Below are 24766 nucleotides of genomic sequence, written 5' to 3'. Positions count from 1 at the left end.
GAGCCTTGGGCTCGTGTGCTCTCCCTTCACTCTCTTCCTGCGTCCATGAAAGGAGGTGAATGCTTTTGCAAACAAGAAAGTGAAACATTTCACTCTCCTCTTGCACACAGAAGGGGCGAATGCAAGGGCAAGGCTCCTCACACTGCATGTGCAACCACCAAAAATCAAGGTCTGAACCAGGCCCTAGTCTGCTCAATGTGTATTTTGCAAGGATATTAAGCCATGCAATCACTTAGCTACCAGAGAATGAAGAGGAGGGTGTGTAAGACGACAGAGAACTATCCCATCTGGCTGACTGGTGTCTCAGAGGTACAGTATTGTATTTTTTCCATCTATAAGACGCCCCCATGTATAAGATCCCCCCCTGCTTGCAGCAATAACCAATCACCAGTCCACCCTCGGCACTATCCGTGTATAAGACACCCCCTAATTTATGTCATTTTTAAGGGGGAAAACCTAGTCTTATACACGGAAAAATACGGTACTTTGAGTTAAATCCCACCAATTCAAGAGGATTTACTCTGATGTTCATTGCAGACCTAGATAATGCAAGAGCTTCTACATCAATGAAGGGGGATTTGTGTGTGTGTGTGTGTGTGAGAGAGAGAGAGAGAGAGAGAGAGAGAGAGAGAGGTCCATCAGTCAAACCTTAGTTATTCAAAACTTCTAATTAATTCTTTGACTATATCAGAGCATACCTGTGTTAATATCATTTGGGTTGAAGTGTATTGCTCACAAATGTTGAGGTAAGTGAAGTTCTATTAGCATGTAAGAATATGAGTGTTTATGGGATTAAGCTACTTCTTCCCCACTGACCGTGATGTGTATCTCTGAATCAACAGCACTGTTAACATTAATAGCAATAATAACAGTAATACACTGATTTTTTCATTTATGACTGCTCTTTTAACGACATAGTTAATAGAGCAAGATGTGATGCGCACAACATATAGGTCAAAGTTCCTGATCTGTTAAACACTGCAGCCGCAACAGACAGCTGTCACCTATATTCTACTGATAGTAAATTATCATCATCATACCAGATTTCCAGTTTTTAAGCTTCATACTAAGGAAAAGACATATCTTCTAGCAGGGATGGAGCACTTCAAGAACACATAAGATCAGTTACGATACAAAATGATACAGAAGGATCTCTGAATTATAGCATCATCTTTCCACCAATTTTCCATTGAGTGAAGCCACCTGTGTCCTGGCCGACAACCCAAATAAAATAAAGAGCTATTCATGGCCACAGGCCCCATTAAAACATAGCTCAGGTCCAAATGGCAGCATGATGTTAATGAGAAACCAGGAGATATAAAGCCAAGGAGCACAATGCAGCATGATTTATTCCTTCTGCTCAAAGTGGTTGCCAAGTAGAATCAGCCCATGGCAAATCTTCAAACAGGAGGAGGAGAATTTGCATTTAGCAATGCAAATTCTCCTCACTTTCTTTTTAGCCTTCGAAAGACCCCTGCTTACTGGGGTAGAGAAACAATTTTCCTGGTTAAAACTGCTTTAAAAATTGCTAAGAAGGGGGGGTGGTGGCATATTGTACTGCACTCCTCCAGCTGTTCTTCTTATGCAGGAAGGGGAAAGACCCCCAACAACAGGCTTCAGTAAAAACTTCAGTTCACATTGCTAAAACAAATCCACTAGAATGCTTTTCCTGTAGTTCTTTAGTCAAATGCCCCTCATAATGTACCTCAGGAGTGATCGGTCTGATAAGCAATGCCTCAGATGTGGTTGATGCTGAACATCTGTCATATCCAATAATCATCCAATGAAGATGAATAATAAGTTCCTGAAAGGTAGTTTGGGTTTCACAATCAACCATAAATCTCTTCGGGGTTTTGGCACAATATTTGTGGAGACATTTCCAATAAAAATACTACCTATTCCTACAGTAAAAATAGCTGTCGGGCTGTGCTTGCCCCACAATAAAACCATAAAATTTGATAATCATGCAAGTCATCCTTGGTAATCCTTTGTTCCAAAAGCCTAACGAAGTAGTTTGAAGCAGGGAAACTATAGTCTGGATAGTTAAAAGTCACATGGAGGAAGGTTGTATGAAAAATTACTTGAGAGAGAAATTATGCCCCCTCCAAAATGGTCTCTCAGCCTTCAAGTGGAGGTGTTCTCACGATTGATTTAAACATCTCCCCCCCCCCCCCACTTGTGACTTTAAGATGCGTTCAGAGAAAATAGAAAAAGGAGAGACTGGGCAAATGTGAGAGAAAGAGACCTTCATCTGGTCACGGACAACCCAATCTGGCAAAGCTCATCCGAGAGTCGCCTGAAAGTAGATTGCCAGGTTTGTTGGACTGCAGTCATTAAAGACTTGTGCCTTCAGCCACTTCCTACCCATCTTAGGGCTGTTTACTTGTTACAATCACTATATGGAAGCATTATAGAACAGTATTCCCCAGCGTGTCCTCCTCCAGGTGTTTTGGGATACAATCCTATCAGCCCTTGCCAGTATGGAATTCTGAGAGACGTAGCTCAGAACATCTCGAGGAAACCAGGTTGGGGGGAAATGACATAGAGCAACATTCACCTGGAAGCTGCTTTATGATAACATGTGATAACATGGAGAGTGCCTTGCTTAGTCCATTTGTATGAGCGCCATAATGGCGTACAAGCTGGATGCTGTCTCAAGCTGTTTTTTCATGGCAAGCAGACTGCTCTTTGCTTTAGCATTTCTGTGGCTTCACTGAATCAGTCCCCATCTTTAAATAACAGCAAACAAAGACAAAATAATCATTTAATGTTTACCACAAACTACAAGGGCACTAAGTGGTATAATGAACCAGCAAGTGCAAGTTTTTTTGGGTTTGTTTTTTTTAATCCTTTTTACTCACCCTTCCCCCACACGCTTCAGAGCACTCAGAAAAACTAAAACTCCCATCTCCCCCACGGTCCCTTGGGCAAGTCTGCTGCCAAATAAAAGCTGCTGAACCTAATGAGGGAATTAAAAATTCATAACTTGATGAAAGAAGAAAGTTTGGTTCCACTTCTGAGAAAATGAAAAACAGTAATTCACTCATAGTTCAGAAGTGTTTCTTGAGTGGATATATCTAGCTAACCCACATATGCTAGAGGAAAAGGATATTCCAAGGTTTTTCAGAAATAATTAGCAATGTGGTCAAAGTCTATGATTACCTGGTTCGGAATAAGAATTTGCCCAGTTCATAATGATGAAATGGATCACAAACTAAGCAATGATCTCCCCAAATGTTCTTTGCCAGCTCAGAATGTAATTCCCCCCCCCCCCCGAGCATGTGTGGTCAAGATTCAGCAGACCACACATCCTAAGACAGCTACTTTAAAGGGCCAAGCCCCAAAGTCCTTTAATGTTAAATCTCTTCATTTCATTGTAACTCACAAGTTACCGGTAATTACTGTGAACTATGGAACTTTACCAAGTAGGTTTTTCTATTAGGCATGTATCTTCTTTGGGGGAAACCTGCATGATTTTTTTCTTGTAAGTGTTGCCTTCCCTAGCCCCAATCATACCTAAAATTCCCACACATATCTCTCCCTCCCCCTTTTTTTGGATTGCTAGGCAACTTTCAACCCAGGACTATAATGCTAGAATGATTAAGTGATGCATGCAGCACCTTCTGTGAGCATTGCAACCACTCTAAGGTCAGACTGAATTCTGAAAACAGGCAGGGCTGTCTCGTCATAGGGGCTGGGTGGCGTGGTGCACCAGGCCCCCCAGGGGCGCCCCCGCAAGCCCGCTGGCATACCAGGCGCCCCCTCCCCAACCCGTGCCCGCCCCCATGGGCGGGTGGGCGGGCGAGCTGCAAGCCGGCTGCCCTCCGGAGCCCCAGCTGGAGCGCTGGGAAGGGCGTGCAAAGCCCTGCGCCGCTCCAGCGCCACGCCCCTCATCCCCCGCTCGCTCACCTCCCTCCCGCGCTGGCCACCCCTCGGAGAATGAGGGGCGTGGCGCTGGAGCGGTGCGGGGCTTTGCGCGCCCTTCCCAGCGCTCCAGCTGGGGCTCCGGAGGGCGGCCGGCTTGCAGCGCCATGCCCCTCATCTCCCGCTCGCCCACCCCCCCTCCAGAGGGGCGGCCAGCGCGGGAGGGAGGTGGGCGGAGAGGCGGCCCACCGGGGGCGCCGAGGGATCGTCGCGCCAGGGCGGCCGATCCCTTTAAGACGGCCCTGAAAACAGGTAAGCTTTTCCACTGACAAAATTCATAATTACCAGATCAAGCTAAGCGGGATTCTTCTATCACCTTCAAAGCAAACGGCATCATCCTCAATCACATGAAAATCCCATGAGATGGGATTTTCAAAATAAAACTGCTTAAATCTTCTCTCCTTGTCACTTTTCTTACCAAAACGGAAAACAGGGGGGGGGGGGTCATGGTCTTTCCTCCTCCCTTAGACAAATCCTTAATAGGCTTGTAGCATTCACATGAGATTCATTCTCTTTTCCATATGGGACACGTCACCAGCCCATATGGACAGCTGAGAACTGCCTCTCATGTGGTAATTTTCAACAGATATGAAATGCAGAAGGAATCTCCAAAAGGTGACTATGGAACTCCCTTTCTGCAAGTCATCCAAAGATCAAGGCTACCTGTATATATAAGCTGTTCAGATGCCATGATGGTACTGAGTACTAGAGAAGAACACACTATGCATCACCTACATCCATGTAAAAATGTTAGCAAATTCATTCTTGTAATATATAATTTTCTGTTTGGTATTACTTATCCAGCTTGAGCTTTGAGGCTAAACTAATTAATGCTGTACATTAAAATAAGTTTTGTCCTGCATGGCTGGCAATACCCCCAAAAGCGTTTCTGTACATTCAAATCACTAGTTTTCAAAGACTGCAAGAGATGCTAATAAATACAGGAGCTCAAAGGGTTTGGTGCCTCCAAGTGTGGGTCACGTTGCTTTTGCTATTCTACTGCTTTCTCTATAACAACTGCATGCATGCCTTCTCCTTCAATCACCTCCCAAGTTTAATTATCTACTGGTGCAGAAATCCTTCACTTTATCTAGAACCATTATATTATTCAACACCTCTCTTCTACACTAATTTCAGGGGATCTTCTTTTCCCCTGTCATGTACTTGCACTATTTCACTCCCATTCACGAGTATTTAATTAAACCAATCTGGATTTATACTGAATTATTAAACACTTTGAGACACAGCTCTGCACAAAGAGTCACATTTGCACAGATGGGGGGGGGGTTGTAAACAGCTACTTTAATACTACTGTCTATATTATCTTTATTCTCTTTATTACTGCACATTTCTGGGGATTAGTAATTCTCCATTAAAAGCAAGAGTGCTTTCTTGAGAACCCCATCTGTGCCTGCTTGAAAAATTATAACTGATTGGTAGATATTACTGATATGAAATGCTACTGCTGCTTTAGGAGTGAATTCTAGGGTTGGGACAGTCAACAAAGCATCAATAGGAGGTAATGGAAGGCACTCCTGAAGGTACCTGGACCCCCCAAGTCCTTTAGGGCTTTAAAGGTAATCATTATTCTAACTAACTAACTAACAACTAGCACTTTGAATCTGGGCTGGAAGCAAACAGGTAGCTAGGCAAAACTGTTAAAACCTTGAAATTGTATTTATTTTCTGAATTCACACTTCATTGTTCAATATACTTCCCTGGACATCTGTACTTACTGTTCAGCCAACATTATGCAAACAACTTATACTGTTATGGCGCAAACAGGAAAAAAGTTACAGGAGAGACTTTCCAGCAGCCAACCATATTCTATGGCGACAGTGAACTGACCTTTGGAATTATGTTTTTTGTCATCTGTAGCTCCTAGTATTGCTCTCCCTGGTCAAAATTGGTTCAGTTTAATTTCTCCTAAAATTTCTTCACCTTAATTTATAGTCATTATAATACCATTTGCCATCTTAACTTAAACAAGAGAAAACAAGGTCATGTCTTCATGCAGGGTAACATCAACCTGAAAAATAAAGCAACTTACCCATCAGCTTCATCTTGGCACTATAGCTCCCAAAGTATCTGTCATCAGTGGTGGGTGTGTGACATTCATACTCGCCGGCATCCCTGTCTTGGAGCTCCTTGATATGCAACAGAGCAGAATCCCCTTGGACCCTCTCTACATAGATTTCTCCGCTCCGGACACGTTGGGTGTAGATCGCATAAGGGAAGGATGGGTCCATGGTGCTAACAATTTGTACCTCCCTTTCTGGGGCAGACGGGAGATATATGGACCACTGGAAATTCTGTTCTGATGGTCCTTGGTAGCCACTGACTTTGCACCAGATAGTGATGTGGGAATTTTCAGTGCGGTATAGAGGTCCGTCTTGAACGGTGACTTGACGTTGTGCAAATGCCAATCCTGAGGGGAAGAAAATGACAAAAGAGTTCAGATACACCTAGCTTATTAAAATAAAATAAACCCATATACTACTTTTTAATTAACTGTTCCAAAGTAGTGTCTTTCGTTGCACAACCCACTCAGGTTTTCCAAAAAAAAAAAAAGGGCCATTATTAGAAAGCAGGTGAAACAGGTCCATTTAAGAAGAAAAAGAGGGGAAGTTGTTTGTATACAAATGTAAGTTTATTGTTCTAGTCAAAGGCCATGACAAACTGGCAGCAATGGTACCAAATAAAATAATACAGATCATGTATCCATAATAGGAGCCAACATCCATGATGCAAGAGAAAAGCTGTTTGTTTCCCAAGGTCATGAGGGGATCTGTGATCAAGCTACTAACATTTGCACTTCTATTTAACATTTTTACTTCTATTTCCACTTAAGTCAATAAATAAACCTGCTTCCTAGCAAAATAGGTTCTTGTGCAGAAATGAATATCAAAAACATATTCAGAATTTATTGATTTTTTTAATACTGAAGTTCATGGGCAAATCCTCAAAAGGTAGCTTCCAACACATAAAAATACAATCAATACTCAAATTTAACCATAATCTTCTTTTGCTCCATAGAGGAAACTGCAGAAAGAAGAACTGATTTAAAAAAATACCCACCAAGCAAGTGACAAGGTCCTTTCAGTTTTCTACATGCACAACTGCTAAGCATATATGCAACCTCAGGGCCTGTCCATATCCTGACTTAATGTGGATTGTGAAGCCCTTGTGCCCAGGGGTGGCCTGTCTCATTTTGCCTCAACCTGCAGCTGCCACCTCCTCTGTTCCCCCACCCTCAATGCTGAAGCTGGGATCACGTGGTTTCAATGTTGGCTTCCAGGTTCCAGCAAGATGTCGCTGTAACCCATAACCGCTTCACCTCAGTTCTCTGGTGATAGGGTGGGGTGGGAGGCAACTGTGGTTGAGTTGAAGAACTTATCCAACACCACCAAAGGCACCTCCCACCCATTCACCCACCCACCCATTCACCCACCCTGCTGCTGGAAAAATGGTGGCACCAACCAGAGCTCACAAGAGCTCATCTGTGGTGGCGATGCCCATGGCAACTCCCTCAGTATGCTTCATGGGCGGGCAGGCCCTGCCCTTTCTTTAATTCTCCCTTATCCATGCAGGTTTCTTCTACAACTACTGCTGTCCCACACTTTCTCCTCCCTAAATCTGTAGGTTCCCTATGCAATCAATGTAGGTCTCCTATTAGGATTTTCAAAGCACAGGGATTTTATTAAGTTCTCCTTTATCCTTATTCACCTACATACATCAATAAATGAAAGTTTCAACGTGCCCTCTTAACTCTTCTTACAAGGTACTATTCAAAAGTTCTTCAGGGGAGTGACTGCGAGTAACTTTTGTCACCAATATAGCTTTCCTCTTAGTGCAATCCAGCATCTCTCTCTCCCAATTCTCAAATCTCTTGGGAAACATTCAATTAGAACTGGAGAATCAGATGCGTAATCCAAATGCCTTACTAGCATACATTATAAACATTTTACAACCACTAAGACAGAATTCAATGTATGGATGTACCGGTAGTTAAATGCTCCCGAAATATATAGCGACTGAGAAAAGAGCCAAGTTACAGTAATATATATGCAACAGCAGTAGAATGGTCAAATTGTAAAGTGTTTGGAATGGAAACTACTGGACTAACAGCATTCTAAATTTTAGTTAACAGCCTTTGATTGAGTAATTTTAATATTTAAAATAAATCAATGAAGTCTACTAGCCTACAAAACACCTACAGTGGTACCTCGCTACACGAATGCCTCGCTAGACGAAAAACTCGCTAGACGAAAGGCATTCGCTAACGAAAGTGTGACTCGCAAGACGAATTTCCCTATGGCCATGACTCGCAAAACGAAAACATTCTGCGGTTTTGTTTCCCCCCCGTAAAATAGTGCTTCCTCTGACCGTGCTTCGCAAGACAAAATTTCCGCTATACGACAACACTCGTGGAACGAATTAATTTTGTCTTGCGAGGCACCACTGTACTACCCTGCTAGTGGGTGGCTAAGGAAGGGTTGAAGACGTGCGTTCCTCTTCCAGCAGAGGGATTCCCTCCTATGACAACCCACTCTTCTGTGCTGAACACAGAAGGGCCAAGTAGTGCTCTGTACAATCCTATGCAGATTTATATATGGAATACTACCTGGAAAACACACTGAACACACTGAACAGCTTTTAGAGTTCTAATCAGCCAAGTGAAGCTATAGGCCTCTGAACAATAACATATGATCTCTGAGAATAGAGGCAACTTGAACTTCAGATTATGGAACTCCCCGTGGGAGGGTGCAAATGACCCCAAGTGCTCCAAATTTTAAGTAGGGCTTAATACACAATGTTTTATCTTTTTTAAAAAAACAAAACAAAAAACACCATGCACTGTTATTCTGAAAATCTATTCTTGAATGGATTTAAAATCACTTGTGTTTTGAAATACTAATTGTACTACTGCTTTTAAAGTATTAGTTTCTGGGTGTTATTGAATTTTGTGTGATATGTCACCTTAGGTGGACTATGCCCCAAAAGGTGGTCCATAAACTATGAACAAATAAACTCAAGGCCCATTTAATACATGATTTACCCTGGTTGATGTTGCTAAGCAATGTTAAATAAAGATGCCTAAAACTGCATTTTTAAAAAAACCTGACTTAATGGGCTCTCAAATACCTACCTATGCCTTATGTGTGTGAAAGGTGCAGTTTGGGCTAGAACCACATTGAGAACGAGTTTGAACTCACACATGCCTCAGTTCAAAGAACATTCCCCAAGGCCATGGGGGCATAAACAAGAGGCAAACATGTCAGTTTCATTTCTAACATATCTGTTAAGCAGCAATTAATTTCTCTAGGATGCTTGCAAAACCGTCACAGAGAGAAGAGTTGTGATGAAGATTACTTATGAATGTTCAGCTAATCCAGTAGATGAACATCCAGTCCACATTATCTTAAAAAAAACCCAACAACAACAACAAAGCTATGAGGCTGGAGTTGAAAGAGCATTCATGTGCATGGAAAACAGACACAGGAAACAACATGTTAAGTAATAATTATAGGATAGGGATGGACATTGACAGTGGAAGAGGTTTCAAAAGGTGGCTGCATATCCATTAACATAAGGTTACATTTGCTTGTCCTAAACATTTGTGTACATAGTTGGGGAGCACTGAATATGTTGCGGTAACTTTATGATGTTAAAAGAAACAAACTCATAGCTGTACTGCTGGATAAGTGTTATATGGTTATTGTATTTATATTTGATTAAAAACCAATAAAATTTTGTGTTTTTTTTTTAAAGTTGTATCTACCACCCATTTTATTACACTAAGCCTGCAACGTATGTGGGGGTTACATTCTATGGATCCCACCTAAAGCCAAAATCGTGTATTGTAAGGTCCTCGGTTAGTTGCTCATGAGTAAGCAGGCAAAACTCCCGAGTTTTCCTCTAATAGTTTTATTGTGCAAACTATGTACAGTGCAGAGCTAATAAGTTCATGTCTGTATCAAGCGTCGGCAGAATCCGGGAATGGCCCCTTCCGGTTCTGACCCCAACAAGAGTTTCAGTATACGAAAACCCCGCCTCCCATCCTTTCGCGTCACCCCTCGACGCCCTTGGGGTGACGGAAGCTGCATGTCTCTTTCATCGCCCCTTGGACTAGGGGAGTGCAGGGTCTCTCCAGCATCCTCAGAGCCGCTACCCTCCATTCCCTGAAACGCATGCCCCTCCCTGCTGGAAGCCTCGCTGCTCCCTCTGCTGCCGGAAGAGGTGCTGCTGGTCAGGTGGGGCTCTCTGTAGCATCCCGAGAGCCCTTCCACCACCTTGCGCTGCGCCGGGGGACAGTTCCCTGACATGTATAGTCAAAACACGCTGGGTTCAATGGTGAGTGGGGTTACCAAGGTTCTTTCCCCCAGACTCACTCCCCCCCCCCGGTCCTCTTTTACATTTTTAATATTATTTTTTTGCCAAGCATGTAAATTTGAATGTGCACAAGTTAAATGTGCTTAAGTTGCGGCCTTACTGTCTATCTTTTCTCTCCCCCCCCCACCAACAATAGTTCCTGCATTTGCTCAACATGCCAATGGATGCTTAAAGGCAACAAATTATGGGTACATTCATTTGTTCAATTTGTGTGCTATTCTTCCCCCCAGAGCACTCAAGCATAGTGGGTTTAACCAGTTTGAAAATTGCTTAAACAAAAGGCTGAAACACAACAAAAGCAGAACAAAACCACCCACCAATCTTTGCTGTTTGGCTCAACAGTTACGGTAAGTACTGTGTGTTGGGACATGAGATTATCAGCAAGCTGCAACACTGGCAGAAAAGGAAAGAATAAGACAGCTGCTATCTGCTTCATTGTATAGCAATTATACATTGCCACCACACTAGCAGTAAAGCCAGCAACTTATGCTATAGCAGAGACCCTGGGGTTTGGATCTCACAAAGACCTCTCCTCAGCTACTGAATTACTTGCAACGCAGAACCAAGGAGAAGCCAATCAGCGCTGCTCTCTCTCTTTGAGGTTTTAACAAAGAAATAAGCCATTTGCAATAATTATAGTGTAATCATGCAAAATATGTTTAAAAAAAACAATTATGGAATGTAATATTTGTTTTTTTTAACAATACACCTGAGCTACTGAAAGAAAGAGGGGTAGTTTGCCATTTGAGCATTATTAGATAAATTGTCTTCTCCTACTGGACTATAGGCTCCAGATATTAAGTTTTCCCACCAGAAGCCTTGGAATAGGTCCAGGAGAGAGTGTTCTTACCAACTCTAAAATAAATTGTGAAAAATGGCTCAGCAGATCCATCAGACCATGCAGTTGAACAGATGGAGTGCAATTCAAACTATTATGCTGGGTAGAACACATTGCTGCTCCAAATTATATTTCCCCTCATTATAAAAGAATGTGGTTTTAAGAGGAAGACAAGGGGGGGAAAGTTAATAAATTTTTAGCTAATGGGTACTGGAAAGGGAGTCTAAGAGGCTACTTTGAAGCCTATTATGCTAGATTGACTAATACTCCAAGTCCCCATTTACAAGAATTAGAGCCAATTTAATGCACACTGAATTAGGATCTTTGCACTCAGGATTAATAGTGCCTTTTAACAGGTCACTACAGACAGAGTTAGATATGTGTATCTAGCAACAGGGAAACATACAAATAGTACATTTCACAAGCAGAAAATAAACCCCATGGAACAAAAATATATCATTAGGGATAGTGTTTCAATACATTTTCCAAATTAAATCACTTCTTAGTCTTACCATATGGAGGTTTGGATGTTTGCGCCCATGCATATTCCTTTGAATAAGGGCTCTTTTTGGAAGATAATTTTAAATCTCCAATGAAGAGAGGAGGGAAGAGCTCAAGGAGAGAGCGAGTTTGAATAGCCTGGGTTACAATTAAGGGTGACATCTGGCTAATATGCCAGTGACACAGCTGGCATCCCACTGCAAACCCTTGTACAATATACCAACAATACAATAACTGCTATAAAAAACAGGAGGCTGCCAAGTAGTATTATAATAGGGGGTGGGCACAGAGAACAGAATGCGATGGGGGGGGGGAAATGTGGTCTTTTTCTTTTCCCCCCTTTTAAAGAAAACCAGACAACTGGTAAACTACCGGTATTTTATAGCAATATTTAATTTTGTCATCTTGAGGTTATTATTATTATTATTATTATTATTACATCTGTGTCGATTTACGCTTTAAACCACTTGTTCTGAAGTGTTGTCTGTGAAGGTATCCCATTAACATCTAAGAACACAACCTGGACAGGACCATATCAAATCCATGCAAATGCACACCAGCATCAACTGCTGTCTGCCACAAGAATGCTGCATACGTATGTCCTGGATGAGATCATTTTAAACCTTACACAACTATGTGAAAAGCCTATACAGCAGGCATGTCCAACTCCCAAGAGGCTGTGATCTACTCCCAGTATTAAAAAACTGACTGTGATTTACCCATTGCCATTGGAGGGAGAAGTGTGTGTGGGGTGGGTGGATTGCCCAGAGTTGTTGAGCTTTTTTTAGGAGGGAAGTGCCCAGAGTTGTTGAACTTTTTTGGGGAGGATTGCACAAGGTTTTTTAGCTCCCCACCCCAGTAACGTTTAGTACACGATAAGGATCCCATGATCTACCAGAATCAACCAGGGATCTACCGGTAGATCACGATCAACTGGTTGGACATCCCTGCTATACAGCAATTGCTTCTACGCTTTCCTAAATGATCTCTTACATTTAAGTTTCTGATGGGCAGGTGAAAGAGGGAAGAGAAGAAAGCACAATACAGGACAGGACAGCCACAATCTTGATTATAATACAGGACAGCCACAGTTTTGCTCCAAGAAACTCAGAGCAACATACATGAGGGTTATCCATATATGATTCTCACAGCAGAATACAGTGGTGCCCCGCTAGACGAAAATAATTCGTCCCGCGAAAATTTTCGTCTAGCGGGGTTTTCGTCTTGCGGAGCGGCAATGGGAGCCGCGCTCCGCAAAAACGAAAAAAAAAAGACGAAATTTTTTCGTCTTGCGAGGCAGCCCCATAGACTTTTTCGTCTAGCGGGGCAGCCTCCCGCTAGACGAATGCTTTCGTCTAGCGAGTTTTTCGTCTAGCGAAGCATTCGTCTAGCGGGGTACCACTGTAATATGAACTGATAAACTGTGATACATCTGCTATAGGGATAAGCAGGCACCTGACACCCCCCCCCCAACCAGGTGTTCTTATTCGAAGTCCAACCATCTACCAGATATACTACTTTAAGATCTATCACAAGATAACATAGTGACCAATTTGAAACCCCACCCCTGGCCCAGGGGTCTACAGGTATCAGGTAGCTTTGCAAACAGAGCAAGAAACTGTGGTTGCCTAGCTCTCCTGCTGATGTTCCTTGAACACCAAGGAAGCCCTCCCTGTCAACCTTTTGTGCAAAAGAGGCAAGCGGGAAGCATGCTTGGCAGCTACTTGAAGCACTGAAACCAAGCAGAACTCCATCCTCCCAGCTGAATTTCCCTGCCTTGGTTTGACCCACCTGGCAAACAACCGCCAGGGAGGGAATGCAGATCTCTGTTCAGCAGCTGGGAACATCTTTCTTGCCAGCTTCAGGGGGAAAGCTTGGCTTCTTGGGCTCACTAGAGGCCAGTGAGAACGCTTGCCACGCTGAGTGAAAACAAAGCCTGACCAATCAATTTCCATAAATCAGACCCATAATACTGAAACACTTAAGAGAGGGGAGGCCATAAAGGGAGCACAGCAGAGCAGTTTTGTAGCCTTTACTTGAGAACAGCACTGTATAGAGTGCTTTATCATATTCAAGGTATATATTTAATCAAAAAGTACATGCATCTTTCAACTAAGCCATGAAAACAAGGAGGAGCTTCAGTGTATATTCCACTACTTCATTAAAGCCTCTTATTCCTCCCACCTGCAACTAGAGACCAATCCTTTAATTTTAAACAAATCAAAAGTCATGACACATTTCCATTTTTCTACATTTCTGAGAGAGATCACAACAGGTCTTAAACCTTAGTCTCAAGAGGTAACAGGTATGCATTCAGTCTGGATGCCAATGACTTCTCAGGGGTCAGCAAACTTTTTCAGCAGGGGGCCTGTCCACTGTCCCTCAGACCTTGTCGGGGGCCAGACTATATATATATTGGGGGGGGGTGAACAAATTCCTATGTCCCACAAATAACCCAGAGATGCATTTTAAATAAAAGGACACATTCTACTTATGTAAAAACATGCTGCTTCCCAGACTGTCCGTGGGCCGGATTTAGAAGGTGATTGGGCCGGATCCGGCCTCTGGGCCTTAGTTTGCCTACCAATTTTCTAGAGATAGACTTGAAGAAGGCTTTGAATAAAACAAGTTTCCATGTAAAGTTTTTTAGTCTGAGCAAGAACGGATTTAACTGTGCTGCTGCTTCTTGCCATAGACTTGCCTCCTAGCCTTTGCACCTCAACATGGCAGGGGCCGTATCTGACAGGCACCGAAATGTCACAGAATAATAGAATTGTACGGGGACCAAAGAGTCATTTAGTCCAACCCCCAGCAAAGCACCCCTGACAGATGGATATTCAACCTGTTAAAAAAAACTTCCAATGAAGGAGAGTCCACCACCTTCTGAGGTAGTTCATTCCACTGTTGAACACTGGAGTTCTTCCTAATGCTTAGTTGTAATCTTCTTTCTTGTACTCTGAATCCATTGGTTCAACTCCCGAAGCAGCAGAAAACAAGCTTGTTCCAACTTCCATGTGACAGCCCTTTAGATATTTGGAAATGGCCATCATATCACTTTCCAGCTTTATCTAAACATACCCAACTCCCCCAATCATTACTCATACAACTTGATTTCCAGACACTTTATAATTACTAACCCACAGAAGAGCTACACCATTTACAGAAACTTTAAGGCCCAGAAGTACTGAAGAAACTATCCTGCAAGCAAATGCTTTCTCAGGAAGCAGAAGCAGCTGTAGACGCTGCAGAGAGGCAGAGAGAGGAAAAAGCAGCACAATGATTTTGGGAGAGAGCAAGGCTCTGCCGCAAAAGACAGAGGAGGAGCTCTGCCCATCAAAGGTGTAAAAACCGCAGGAGCAGCCTGCCACTGGGTGCAAGTAATTTACAGGCAAGGAAACGTATCAGCCAGATAATAAGAGAGGAAAGCTCAATGGCCTTTTAACTAACCATTCTGAATCAGGTTAGCCGAATTCAAAAATACACACTCACACACAAAAACAATTCTCACTACAGCCAACCAAAGACAACCAACCACACCCTAAACCACACCCAACCTCTCTCACCACCAAGGAAATACAAGTGAATAGTAAGAGAACCCACACAAGTAACAGTGACACAACCTCTCTCACACACTAAGTAGAATAATAGAAGCATAACCACCCGACCCCTCACCCTTTTTCCTTCTTCTTCTTCCTAATTGTTTAAACCAAATCATAAACTAAGAATTTATACACTGACCGCTAATAATGAAAAATATGTTGTAGATATTTTTCCCCACATTTATTATGCTATTTTTGTGATATACAAATGACATGAGAAAATTTGGTGTTCTTGTTTGTATAATGTTGTTCTTGTTTATAAAATTCAATAAATAAATAAAACAACTCCAAAAAACTAACCATCCTGAATCGTGGCACAGAACTAGGATGGGGGAGAGATCCAGAACTGCAGTACCTCACACACCTCATTTGCAGTGTTATAAACTCAGATATATAATCTAATTGCCAAATGGGACCTTAAACCACAATGGCATGAACATCCTAAATTGGGCCAGGAAACCAACTAGCTGCCAAAGCAGTTGTTTTAGAACAGGGGCTTATAGGATTTCTAAAGACAAACCCAGCCAGCAATTTGCCTGCTGCATTTTGCATGTTGAAAAGCCTTCAAATTAATGTATGCAGGTCAAGGAGGACTGTGATACACTTTTCCTACCTGCACTGAAAGGAGATCTGTGCAAAGCTAATGAAAAAGGCTGCTTCAAAAAGCAATGATAATACGTCTTGCTGTATTGTTAGACTTTTCGATTGTTTTCTAAGATGCCCTCATGGTATTAAAACCATCTCACACTATCACTGCTTGTTCCACATTTGATTCACTGCACCAGGCAGACTGTACATCCTTGACAGTAGGTCTCCCGAATAAAATCCTTCACAGGAACATCAGAATAACATTGCTTTTGTATTTTCAAAACACAACCACTGTGTGCCCAAGCCGCCCATTGTACACAGCAGCTTAAGGTTCGACACTAAATCTAGGGCTAGAGCTACAATCACAGAAGCTTTACTATAAACTGATTTTGCAATGAACAGCCAAGCCTCAGCTACTAAAACGATTTGCATAAACTTTGTTTGCATAGCTGCCAATAGAATGTGGCAGGCCATATCTTTGTGCCAACTGAGCTCCTAGTCTTACTTTCAAGTCATCCTCCTCTTCCCCCACCCCGCAAAAAAGGACAGTATCAGGGATGGTTTGCATGTTATCAGAAGGGAAGAGAGATGTAGTGCTATAATCTGTCAAGGAGGATATTAGAAATACAGAAATGAGACTCTTGTACGGAAGTGAGAGCTGGACCATCAAGAAGGCTGATCGCCGAAGAATTGATGCTTTTGAATTATGGTGCTGGAGGAGACTCTTGAGAGTCCCATGGACTGCAAGAAGATCAAACCTATCCATTCTCAAGGAAATCAGCCCTGAGTGCTCACTGGAAGGACAGATCCTGAAGCTGAGGCTCCAGTACTTTGGCCACCTCATGAGAAGAGAAGACTCCCTAGAAAAGACCCTGATGTTGGGAAAGATGGAGGGCACAAGAAGAAGGGGACGACAGAGGATGAGATGGTTGGACAGTGTTCTCGAAGCTACTAACATGAGTTTGGCCAAACTGCGGGAGGCAGTGAAGGATAGGCGTGCCTGGCGTGCTCTGGTCCATAGGGTCACGAAGAGTCGGGCATGACTGAACGACTGAACAACAACAACAACAACAACTAACCCACAAGCTACGGTCAGTTTAACACAAATAGGAGGAAACCAACCAGATTCCACATAGACACAAAAGTTAAAAGTAGCTAGTACAACACACACACACACACACACACACACACACACACTTGCAGTTTTGAAAAAGCCAGGTCCTAGCATTTAGTCCTGCTCAGATTATTAAGGATTTAATTACTGCTATTTGCAATGCATACAGCAGCATCAGTGCACATAATGCATAACAGAGTACAAGATGAAAGGTTCCTACCACAAGGAGCTTACAAACCTAAAATGTGGACTGCAATTCCTCCAGCTCCCTCTACAATTTTATGACAAGCTCCGTCTGCTAGATCTGTCCATCGCTGCAACAGCTGAAATAACATCCATTGAGAAGTGCTTACCTTGCGTTCTTTTTATTATTATTTTTTATCAAAAATGACTATATTTTGTAAACAAGTCCACAAAAGTTACTAGCATGCTGGGGAATGGTGGAGGAAGGATGGAGAGTATGTTGCTCTTGCAGCATCCAATTACTTGCCTGCATGCAATTCTTTATCAGCTATGACCTATACCAGGCGAGTGCTGAAATACAAGGTTGAGTTTTCTGTATGTAGCACCACTGGGTACTACTACAAACTTGATACTTTCTCAGGGGCATCTCGCCCATAGAGGCAAGTGGCACAGGGCGCCAGGGCGCAAAGTTCTGGAGGACACCAGGGAAGAGGCGGAGGCTGGGCGCGGCACCTCCTGGCATCAGCTCGCCGCCCTCACTGGCCTCACTGAAGCAGCGCTGTGCCCCGCCTCCTCCAGCCCCACAAAGCTGCCAGCAGCGCCGTAAAAAGGTCAGCAACTCTGGGAAACGGGGGATGCGCCGGAGGGATCTTTGCACCACGGCACCGGATATACTTACGATGGCCCTGTACTTTCTTTCCTTGAATGAAGAGGTCTCAATCCATTTATTATTATTATTATTATCTCATCCTCTGGACATGTTCAGTTCCTTTTCCAATCATGTTTGCCTGTAGTTAGGGGAAGGGATGTAGCTCCGTGACAAGAGCATCTGCTTTGCATTCAGAAAGTCTCAGGTTCAATTACTGGCATTTCCAGGAAGGACTGGGAGAGACTCCTGTCTGAAATCACAGAGCCACTGCTAGTCAACAGAGACAATAATGAGCAACATGGACCAATGATCTGACTCTGTATAAGGCAGCTTCCTACAATCCCAATTGATTTTCACAAATGGCTATTTTTTAATTCTAACTAGGGGCAGGGGCGTACAAAGGGGGGGCGGTCCAACCCATGTTCCATCATGGAGCGGGGTGACAAATTATCAAGGAACAATTACTGCCCTACTAGGGCAGTTCATAAAAAACTTTTTTTTGAAAATGCCTGCTCCAAAGGCCTTATCTTACCACGCTAGGGATTATATAGCTATATATGAATTTTCATGCATATCAGTTAATATCTTTACCCTCCTCCACAAAAATAGCTGTTTACTTAGCTATTTCCCTATGTCGTGAAGGCTGAAATTTCAATTCAGTGGAGCACTTACTGTTCCCAACCCTAACCCTGCAGAAAGTCATCTAATTAGACTTTAATTTGATTTTGACATGTTTTTAGGAGGTAATTTAATTATTGTTTGATTTTATACCAATGTTATGTATCTGATGTTAGCAGCCCTGAGCCTGACTTTGGCCGGGGAGGGCAGGATATAAATAAAAGTATTATTATTATTATTATTATTATTATTATTATTATTATTATTATTATTATTATTCCTTTGTAAGAAAATATGAAATAGCATAAAACCATAAAAATCAATGTGGGGGGTGACAAGAAATTTTCCGCACCGGGTACTACCTGACCTTCCTATGCCTCTGACTGGGGGGAAACAGACACTCTCCTTTGCAGTTAGACAAATAAAGTCATCTCTATATCAAGCTAAAAAGGATGGTATATATAGTGCTTGTTTGTGAAGCCTATCCTATGGATCTACAGAAAATAAAAATTTGCAGATGTAACAGAGGGCCAGAGAGATGGTCAAAACATGGCCTCAGCCTCCAACAACCATTATTTTATAGCTCAAAAAAAACAATTTCTGAACTGCTCCTGTCAACACAAAGCAGAATTTTGTCATAACTTAATTAGGCTGGTTCCAATCCTCTGCAATATTTCAGACATACCCCTCAAGGTTAGGCTTACTGAATTAAAAGAAAAGAAAAGAAAAGAAAAACACTGAGTATACACTTGACAGCAAGGATATATGTTTTTAATTGATAAGGAGAGCACACACACAAAATAAAGGCAGAAACTATCCACAACAACAGGATGACTGCTCCAGTCTGAATTCCCTAGTTATATCAAGAACACAGAAGCTTTGATCTCCCTCTATTCTTTTACATATTTGGTCCCTTCTGATTAGAAACTGGAGGCAAGGCTTACATAACTAACAAGAAGAGAGGATTTTTATTTATCTTATTTCAGTGTATCCAATATAGCAGACTCAAGAGGGATTTATTAATGAATAAAAACACTTGAATGATTCAAGACAGAAAGGTACTTCCTTGTTGCAAACATCTATAGAGATGTTAGACTGAACACTAGCTTACCAATGCCTGTTAAAACACAAGGAGGCTGAAAGCCAAACTGGATTCTCTGCTGTGGTCTTGTCACCTGGAATTTCCCGAGATGGACAAATGAACCCATCTTGTTCCTTACTTCGAACTTAACAAGTCTTGTAAGTTCCAATAAAATGCCTGCCATCTACAGGATAGGGCAACTGTTTTCAAGTTTCCTTCCTTCAAAGAGCACTTTCCACATCAACTCACCAATCAATGAAGTCATGAACATTGTCACAGATCCCCTGCACATATTTGGACACACCCCAGAACACTTGAAGCACCTGCAGAGGAGGTTCAGTAATGGTAGAAAAGCCATCTTGTGGGCAAATTCGTCCACCATTATGGATTTTCTAATGGATGAATGAATCCTAGTCAGGTTCCATGGTGATTAGTCATCTAACAATTGACCCATTTAGCTATAAGGAGGTATTCATTCTCCAAGCTACACCACACTAAGTTTAAACTACCAGGAGATAAGAAACAACAATACCTTTCTGCTCCTTAAAAGCAAGAGGTGCTTGTTATTTCCTAAAACACAAACAGTTTTATATGCAATTTTCAAGTAATGCTTCCTCCAAATATTTCCTTCTTGAAAGGCTTTGGGGTTGGAGCCACGTAGCCATTAGATTGATAGCTTGTAAGTGGGAACCAAGAACTTCATATATCTCAGAGCTAGTCAATTCACTTGCTGTCTGGAGGCAACGTAGAGTGGAAACTTTCCCAAATGGGAAAATTTTTCCAATCCTTAATTTCTCCGTGGAACATTTCCCATTTTGTAAGTTCATCATTTTGTAAGTTCATCATTAATAATAAATGGTTAACAATTTCAAACACAATATTAGGCACAGCAAACTTGGCTTTTAGCTTTGTTTACAAAATGCAAGTAAAACAATTGTGCTAAATTATTGTGCTAAATCCCGTGGACTGCAAGAAGATCAAACCTATCCATTCTCAAAGAAATCAGCCCTGAGTACTCACTAGAAGGACAGATCCTGAAGTTGAGGCTCCAGTACTTTGGCCACCTCATGAGAAGAGAAGAATCCCTAGAAAAGACCCTGATGTTGGGAAAGATGGAGGGCACAAGGAGAAGGGGACGACAGAGGATGAGATGGTTGGACAGTGTTCTTGAAGCTACTAACATGAGTTTGGCCAAACTGCGAGAGGCAGTGAAGGATAGGCGTGCCTGGCGTACTCTGGTCCATGGGGTCACGAAGAGTCGGACACGACTGAACGACTGAACAACAACAACATTTTGCTCTCTAGAACATCAGAAAATTTTCTGAGGCCAATTGTAAGTTTTCATGTGTGAAGTACACTAATTTGAATTGGTAAAAAAAAAAAATCCAATTCAATTTCCCCCCTGGAAACCCACACCACTGCTCCCCAGCAATAGCATATTTCAGGTGCACTGGAAAAAAAAATACTGGTAGCTTAAGTTCAACTCTAAACAAATAAAGTGAAAAAGATGCACAGCACTGATTAACAGACACTGTTAAGAGGAATCTATGCTAAGGGCCACAAGTGTATAGACTGGTAAGAAAATTGCAGAGGAAATTACCCACAAGAGCACAATCACAAAATCAAACAACAAGACCTGGGATACAGGGAGAGCAAGACAAAAACAGAATTTAAGAAGCTTCTTTAAAAGGGGACACACATTTGCCTCACCAAAAGGCTATAAACAGAGCCTGTTACAAACCACCACCAGGTCTCCAGAACAAGCATTAAACAAAAGGAGAGCGATATTTAAATACCCAACAGGTTTGCAGTTATGAGATGCAGAGTGCAAAGGTTATCTAACAGTACTCTCTCAATAGATATATCCAAAGCAATTGAGAAAATTAATTCTATCTCTTCCAGTCTTTTCCAAAAGTCTTAATTTTTTTTTAAAAAAAAGAAATAGCCTAAGAACATTTCAGAAATGAAGCTGCTTGCCTAATAAACATATGCAGCTGTTTGAAGGAGATGTGGATTGTCCCCTAATCAAAGCGTCAACATAAAAAAATCTAAAAATAAATCCAAAAATACATGAATGCAGGTATCAAAGCATGTCCTTATGGTAGCTTCAATGGATTTTATGTTGCTATGTTTGTGTTGAGATGCTGTTCTGTACTGTTTGTATTTTGGCTGCTATTTTTTAAACTTTAAAAAAAAAACAACCACCAATGTTTGTAAACTACCCATAGGACTGAGATAATGTAGTACTGTATCTTAAAGCAATAAAGAAATATTTATTATTATTATTTTTCTCTCCCCTACTCTTATACTGAAGAGCCTAGCTGAAAGATTTATCCATGAAATGTGGGCTGTGGCCATCTTCCATAACTTTAGAGGACTCCTTTGGAGAAGGTCATTTTAAACACACAGAGACCATATAATAAACAAAACTGGCTACATGCCAGCACAACACACATACACATGCCTGAGGTAGGTTTCCTTAATATTTAAGCTTTCAGAACGTATTTCACACTGTATTACATCATTCATCTATCCAGCTATTGGGATATACTATAAGAAATTTAGTTTTCAGCAACCAAAAGCAATGTTGTGGAAATCCCTCCAAGTGGATTTCCAAAGCTCAAATCTATTACATCAGTATCATCCCTATGCTTTTAGCAGCATCTCTATGGAATTTCTAAAGTAGAAGCTTGTTGCATAGTAACTTATGATGATCATCACCACCAACCTTGCTAACCTCAAGGGCCACGGAGGAGAAAGCCAAATTTAGCATCACTGTCAGATTATTCCAGATCCACTTGTATGACAGTTTGAGGAAGTGTTAATAGGAAGGCCTAAGATGCAAGAGTATTCTGTGAAAGTCATATACTGAACCACAGTCTCAACCAGGTACCGAAATTAATACTTGCCAGGGGAGCAAATCTCCACTATGTGCTTGACAGCTCCTTCACGCACCCTAATAACTCAAATCTTTAAACCTGGTAACCTAGTTGTTTACCGGAAAAATTAAATCTGTATTGCATTCCCCCCTATTATCTAAAAACAATATTTTCAATGTGCCCCCCCCAAATTTAAAAAATAAAGAAAAATACAATAAAGACCTTTTCTTTTTGCTTAGCAACAGTGTATAGGCTGCAAGATAGCTTGGTTGGTAGAGCATGAGACTCTCAACCTCAGGATCGTGGGTTCGAGCCCCACACTGGGTGAAAATTTCCTCCATTGCAGGGGGTTAGACTAGATTAGCCTTGTGGCCCCTTCCAACTCTACGATTCAAGAGTCACCATGAGGCTAAACTGGGGTTCTGGTACTCTCAAAACAGAAACATGGTCAATTGCATCATTTTTTTTTTAAAAAATACTACTTTTTAACTTTGCATAATGCTGTTAACCTGGTTTCAGTAACCCAAATAGTCATACAAGATATGAAGTGTAGCATGGTTCTTCTTTGTCTGTTCATAACCATGAAGTTTGCTCAGCGCATTCTCTGTGGACCATCTTGTAATGGTGCAAGTTACCAAGGTTCTATACATAAGAGCCAGGCTGGGAAATGATTAAATCTCTGCTCTCAGCTAGAAAGGCTTTATGAAACCATTAGTTATATTGTCTATGTCATGTTGATAGGTTGTAAACCAACTTGAGTACAGAGATGTGGAAGAGCAGTGTACTGTACAAATTAAAACTGAAATTAGAATCCCTAATTTCTCTGGGTTTTTTGTTCGTTTTTGAGTCACTGTATCTTTATCTTGAATTTCATGTTTTCTCATCATTACATATTATGAATGTACTTCTCCATTTGTAAATACAAATGTTCCAATATGTTGGGCTGCAATGCCACTTTACAGGAATCCAAAGCCTAATTCTCACACACCTTGTATGTGTTACACCTGCATTAACTGAACACAGTTTTTGCTCACTGCAGGTAATTCTTTGATGGGTGAACACATCAATTTATTTCATCATGTCACAAGCATTTGTTTCATTATGCCACATTATGCAAAAATGATCTTGTGGTGGTAGCAAAAGGTAATCCAGCACTGTGGTGTAAATCTCGCAAATTGTTGGTTCATCAACAATAATCTTGTTGTAAAATTTATTACAACACGCACACATCTTTTTCTCTGCAATCAATGGCCTTCTGTGTAGGCATGTCCAAAACCCTCTCTCATTTTGAATACAAATCCAACTTTTATCATTTCTGCTGTAGTTCTCTTTGTAACTTCACTTACAGTTATCTGTACAGCACCCATCTGCATGACCACCTCCTGAAAAGCTGGGATAACAAGAGTAAAAACTTGAAATATTTTCAGGAACATTAACACTCGAGGTGCATTCAAAACTTGCCAACCTTTTTTCACTGCTGCAGCAGCACTAATTTTAGGGAATTAGTGTATAGAATTTGTTGCCACAAAGGTAGTAAAGGAGATTAGAAAAATTAATTCATGGAGGAAAACTATAAATGGATATGAGCCATGATGTGCAACCTCCAATTTTCAGAGCCATATGTCAGAACCAGCCCAGGTAATGTGAGCAAAAATAGGGGGTTACTGCTTTCGTGGTCCATTTGTGTGCATTCGAGAGACATGTTGGTGACAACTGCAGGAAAAATTATGTTAGACCAGAGAGAACTTTGGCATGATTCAGAAGAGTTACTATGTTCTCCTTAATATTGTTTGCCCCTGATGTTGTCACTGCTGGGAATTCATAGACACAGTAAAGGCAAGAACATTTGCAACAACATGCTTCAGTGTGTTCACCTTTGTTCCAAGATTCTTCGGAGAATTGAAGCAAAGACAGCATGGAGGTAACGCCAGTTCATCAGTTTATACATTTCTTCATGAAAACATGTGTCACAATGCTACAATATTCAGTTTTTCACAGCTTTTTCAACGATGAAAGCCAGTATTTGTTAGCAGTCCCAAGGGCAAGTGCACCTCTCCATCGAACTGCCAACATCTACACATAAGTATCAATATTTGAAAGGGAAACCTGCATGTGCTGGCTCTTCCACCCCATCAACTGGTAGGAAGCTGACTGGTATACAGCCGCCATTTTGCCTCTATGAAGCTTATTGGGTAAACATTCCCAGAGACACAGCAGCAGCCAGAGGTTTTTCAGTCCAAGTTCAGTAAATAAATCTTCATTCCCTCTACTTCCCTGCTCCATTTGAACTCTACTGCTCTCCGTGCATCCCTGATGTTTGTCACTCTGAATATCCTTGACTGTGATCAAATGTACTCCTTAAATATCTCCACACTGTACTTTGGGCAAACTTAAATTAA

General features: G+C 41.7%; 1 protein-coding gene across 2 annotated transcripts in view; it reads right to left on the bottom strand.

The window, feature by feature from the left end:
- The window catches only part of IGSF3 (immunoglobulin superfamily member 3), a 108470-nt gene that overhangs the window by 73072 nt on the left and 10632 nt on the right, over nt 1–24766 (bottom strand). For both annotated transcript variants that reach the window (XM_033146794.1, XM_033146795.1), the window contains exon 2: nt 5975–6352. In XM_033146794.1, coding sequence (XP_033002685.1) covers nt 5975–6352 — 378 coding nt within the window. The remainder of the gene's footprint in view (nt 1–5974; nt 6353–24766) is intronic.

This window comes from Lacerta agilis, chromosome 4 (genome assembly GCF_009819535.1).
Source record: "Lacerta agilis isolate rLacAgi1 chromosome 4, rLacAgi1.pri, whole genome shotgun sequence".
Classification (NCBI taxonomy): Eukaryota; Metazoa; Chordata; class Lepidosauria; order Squamata; family Lacertidae; genus Lacerta; species Lacerta agilis.
The sequence above is the reverse complement of the archived record's forward strand: the minus strand, read 5'-3'. Positions and strand labels throughout refer to the sequence as shown.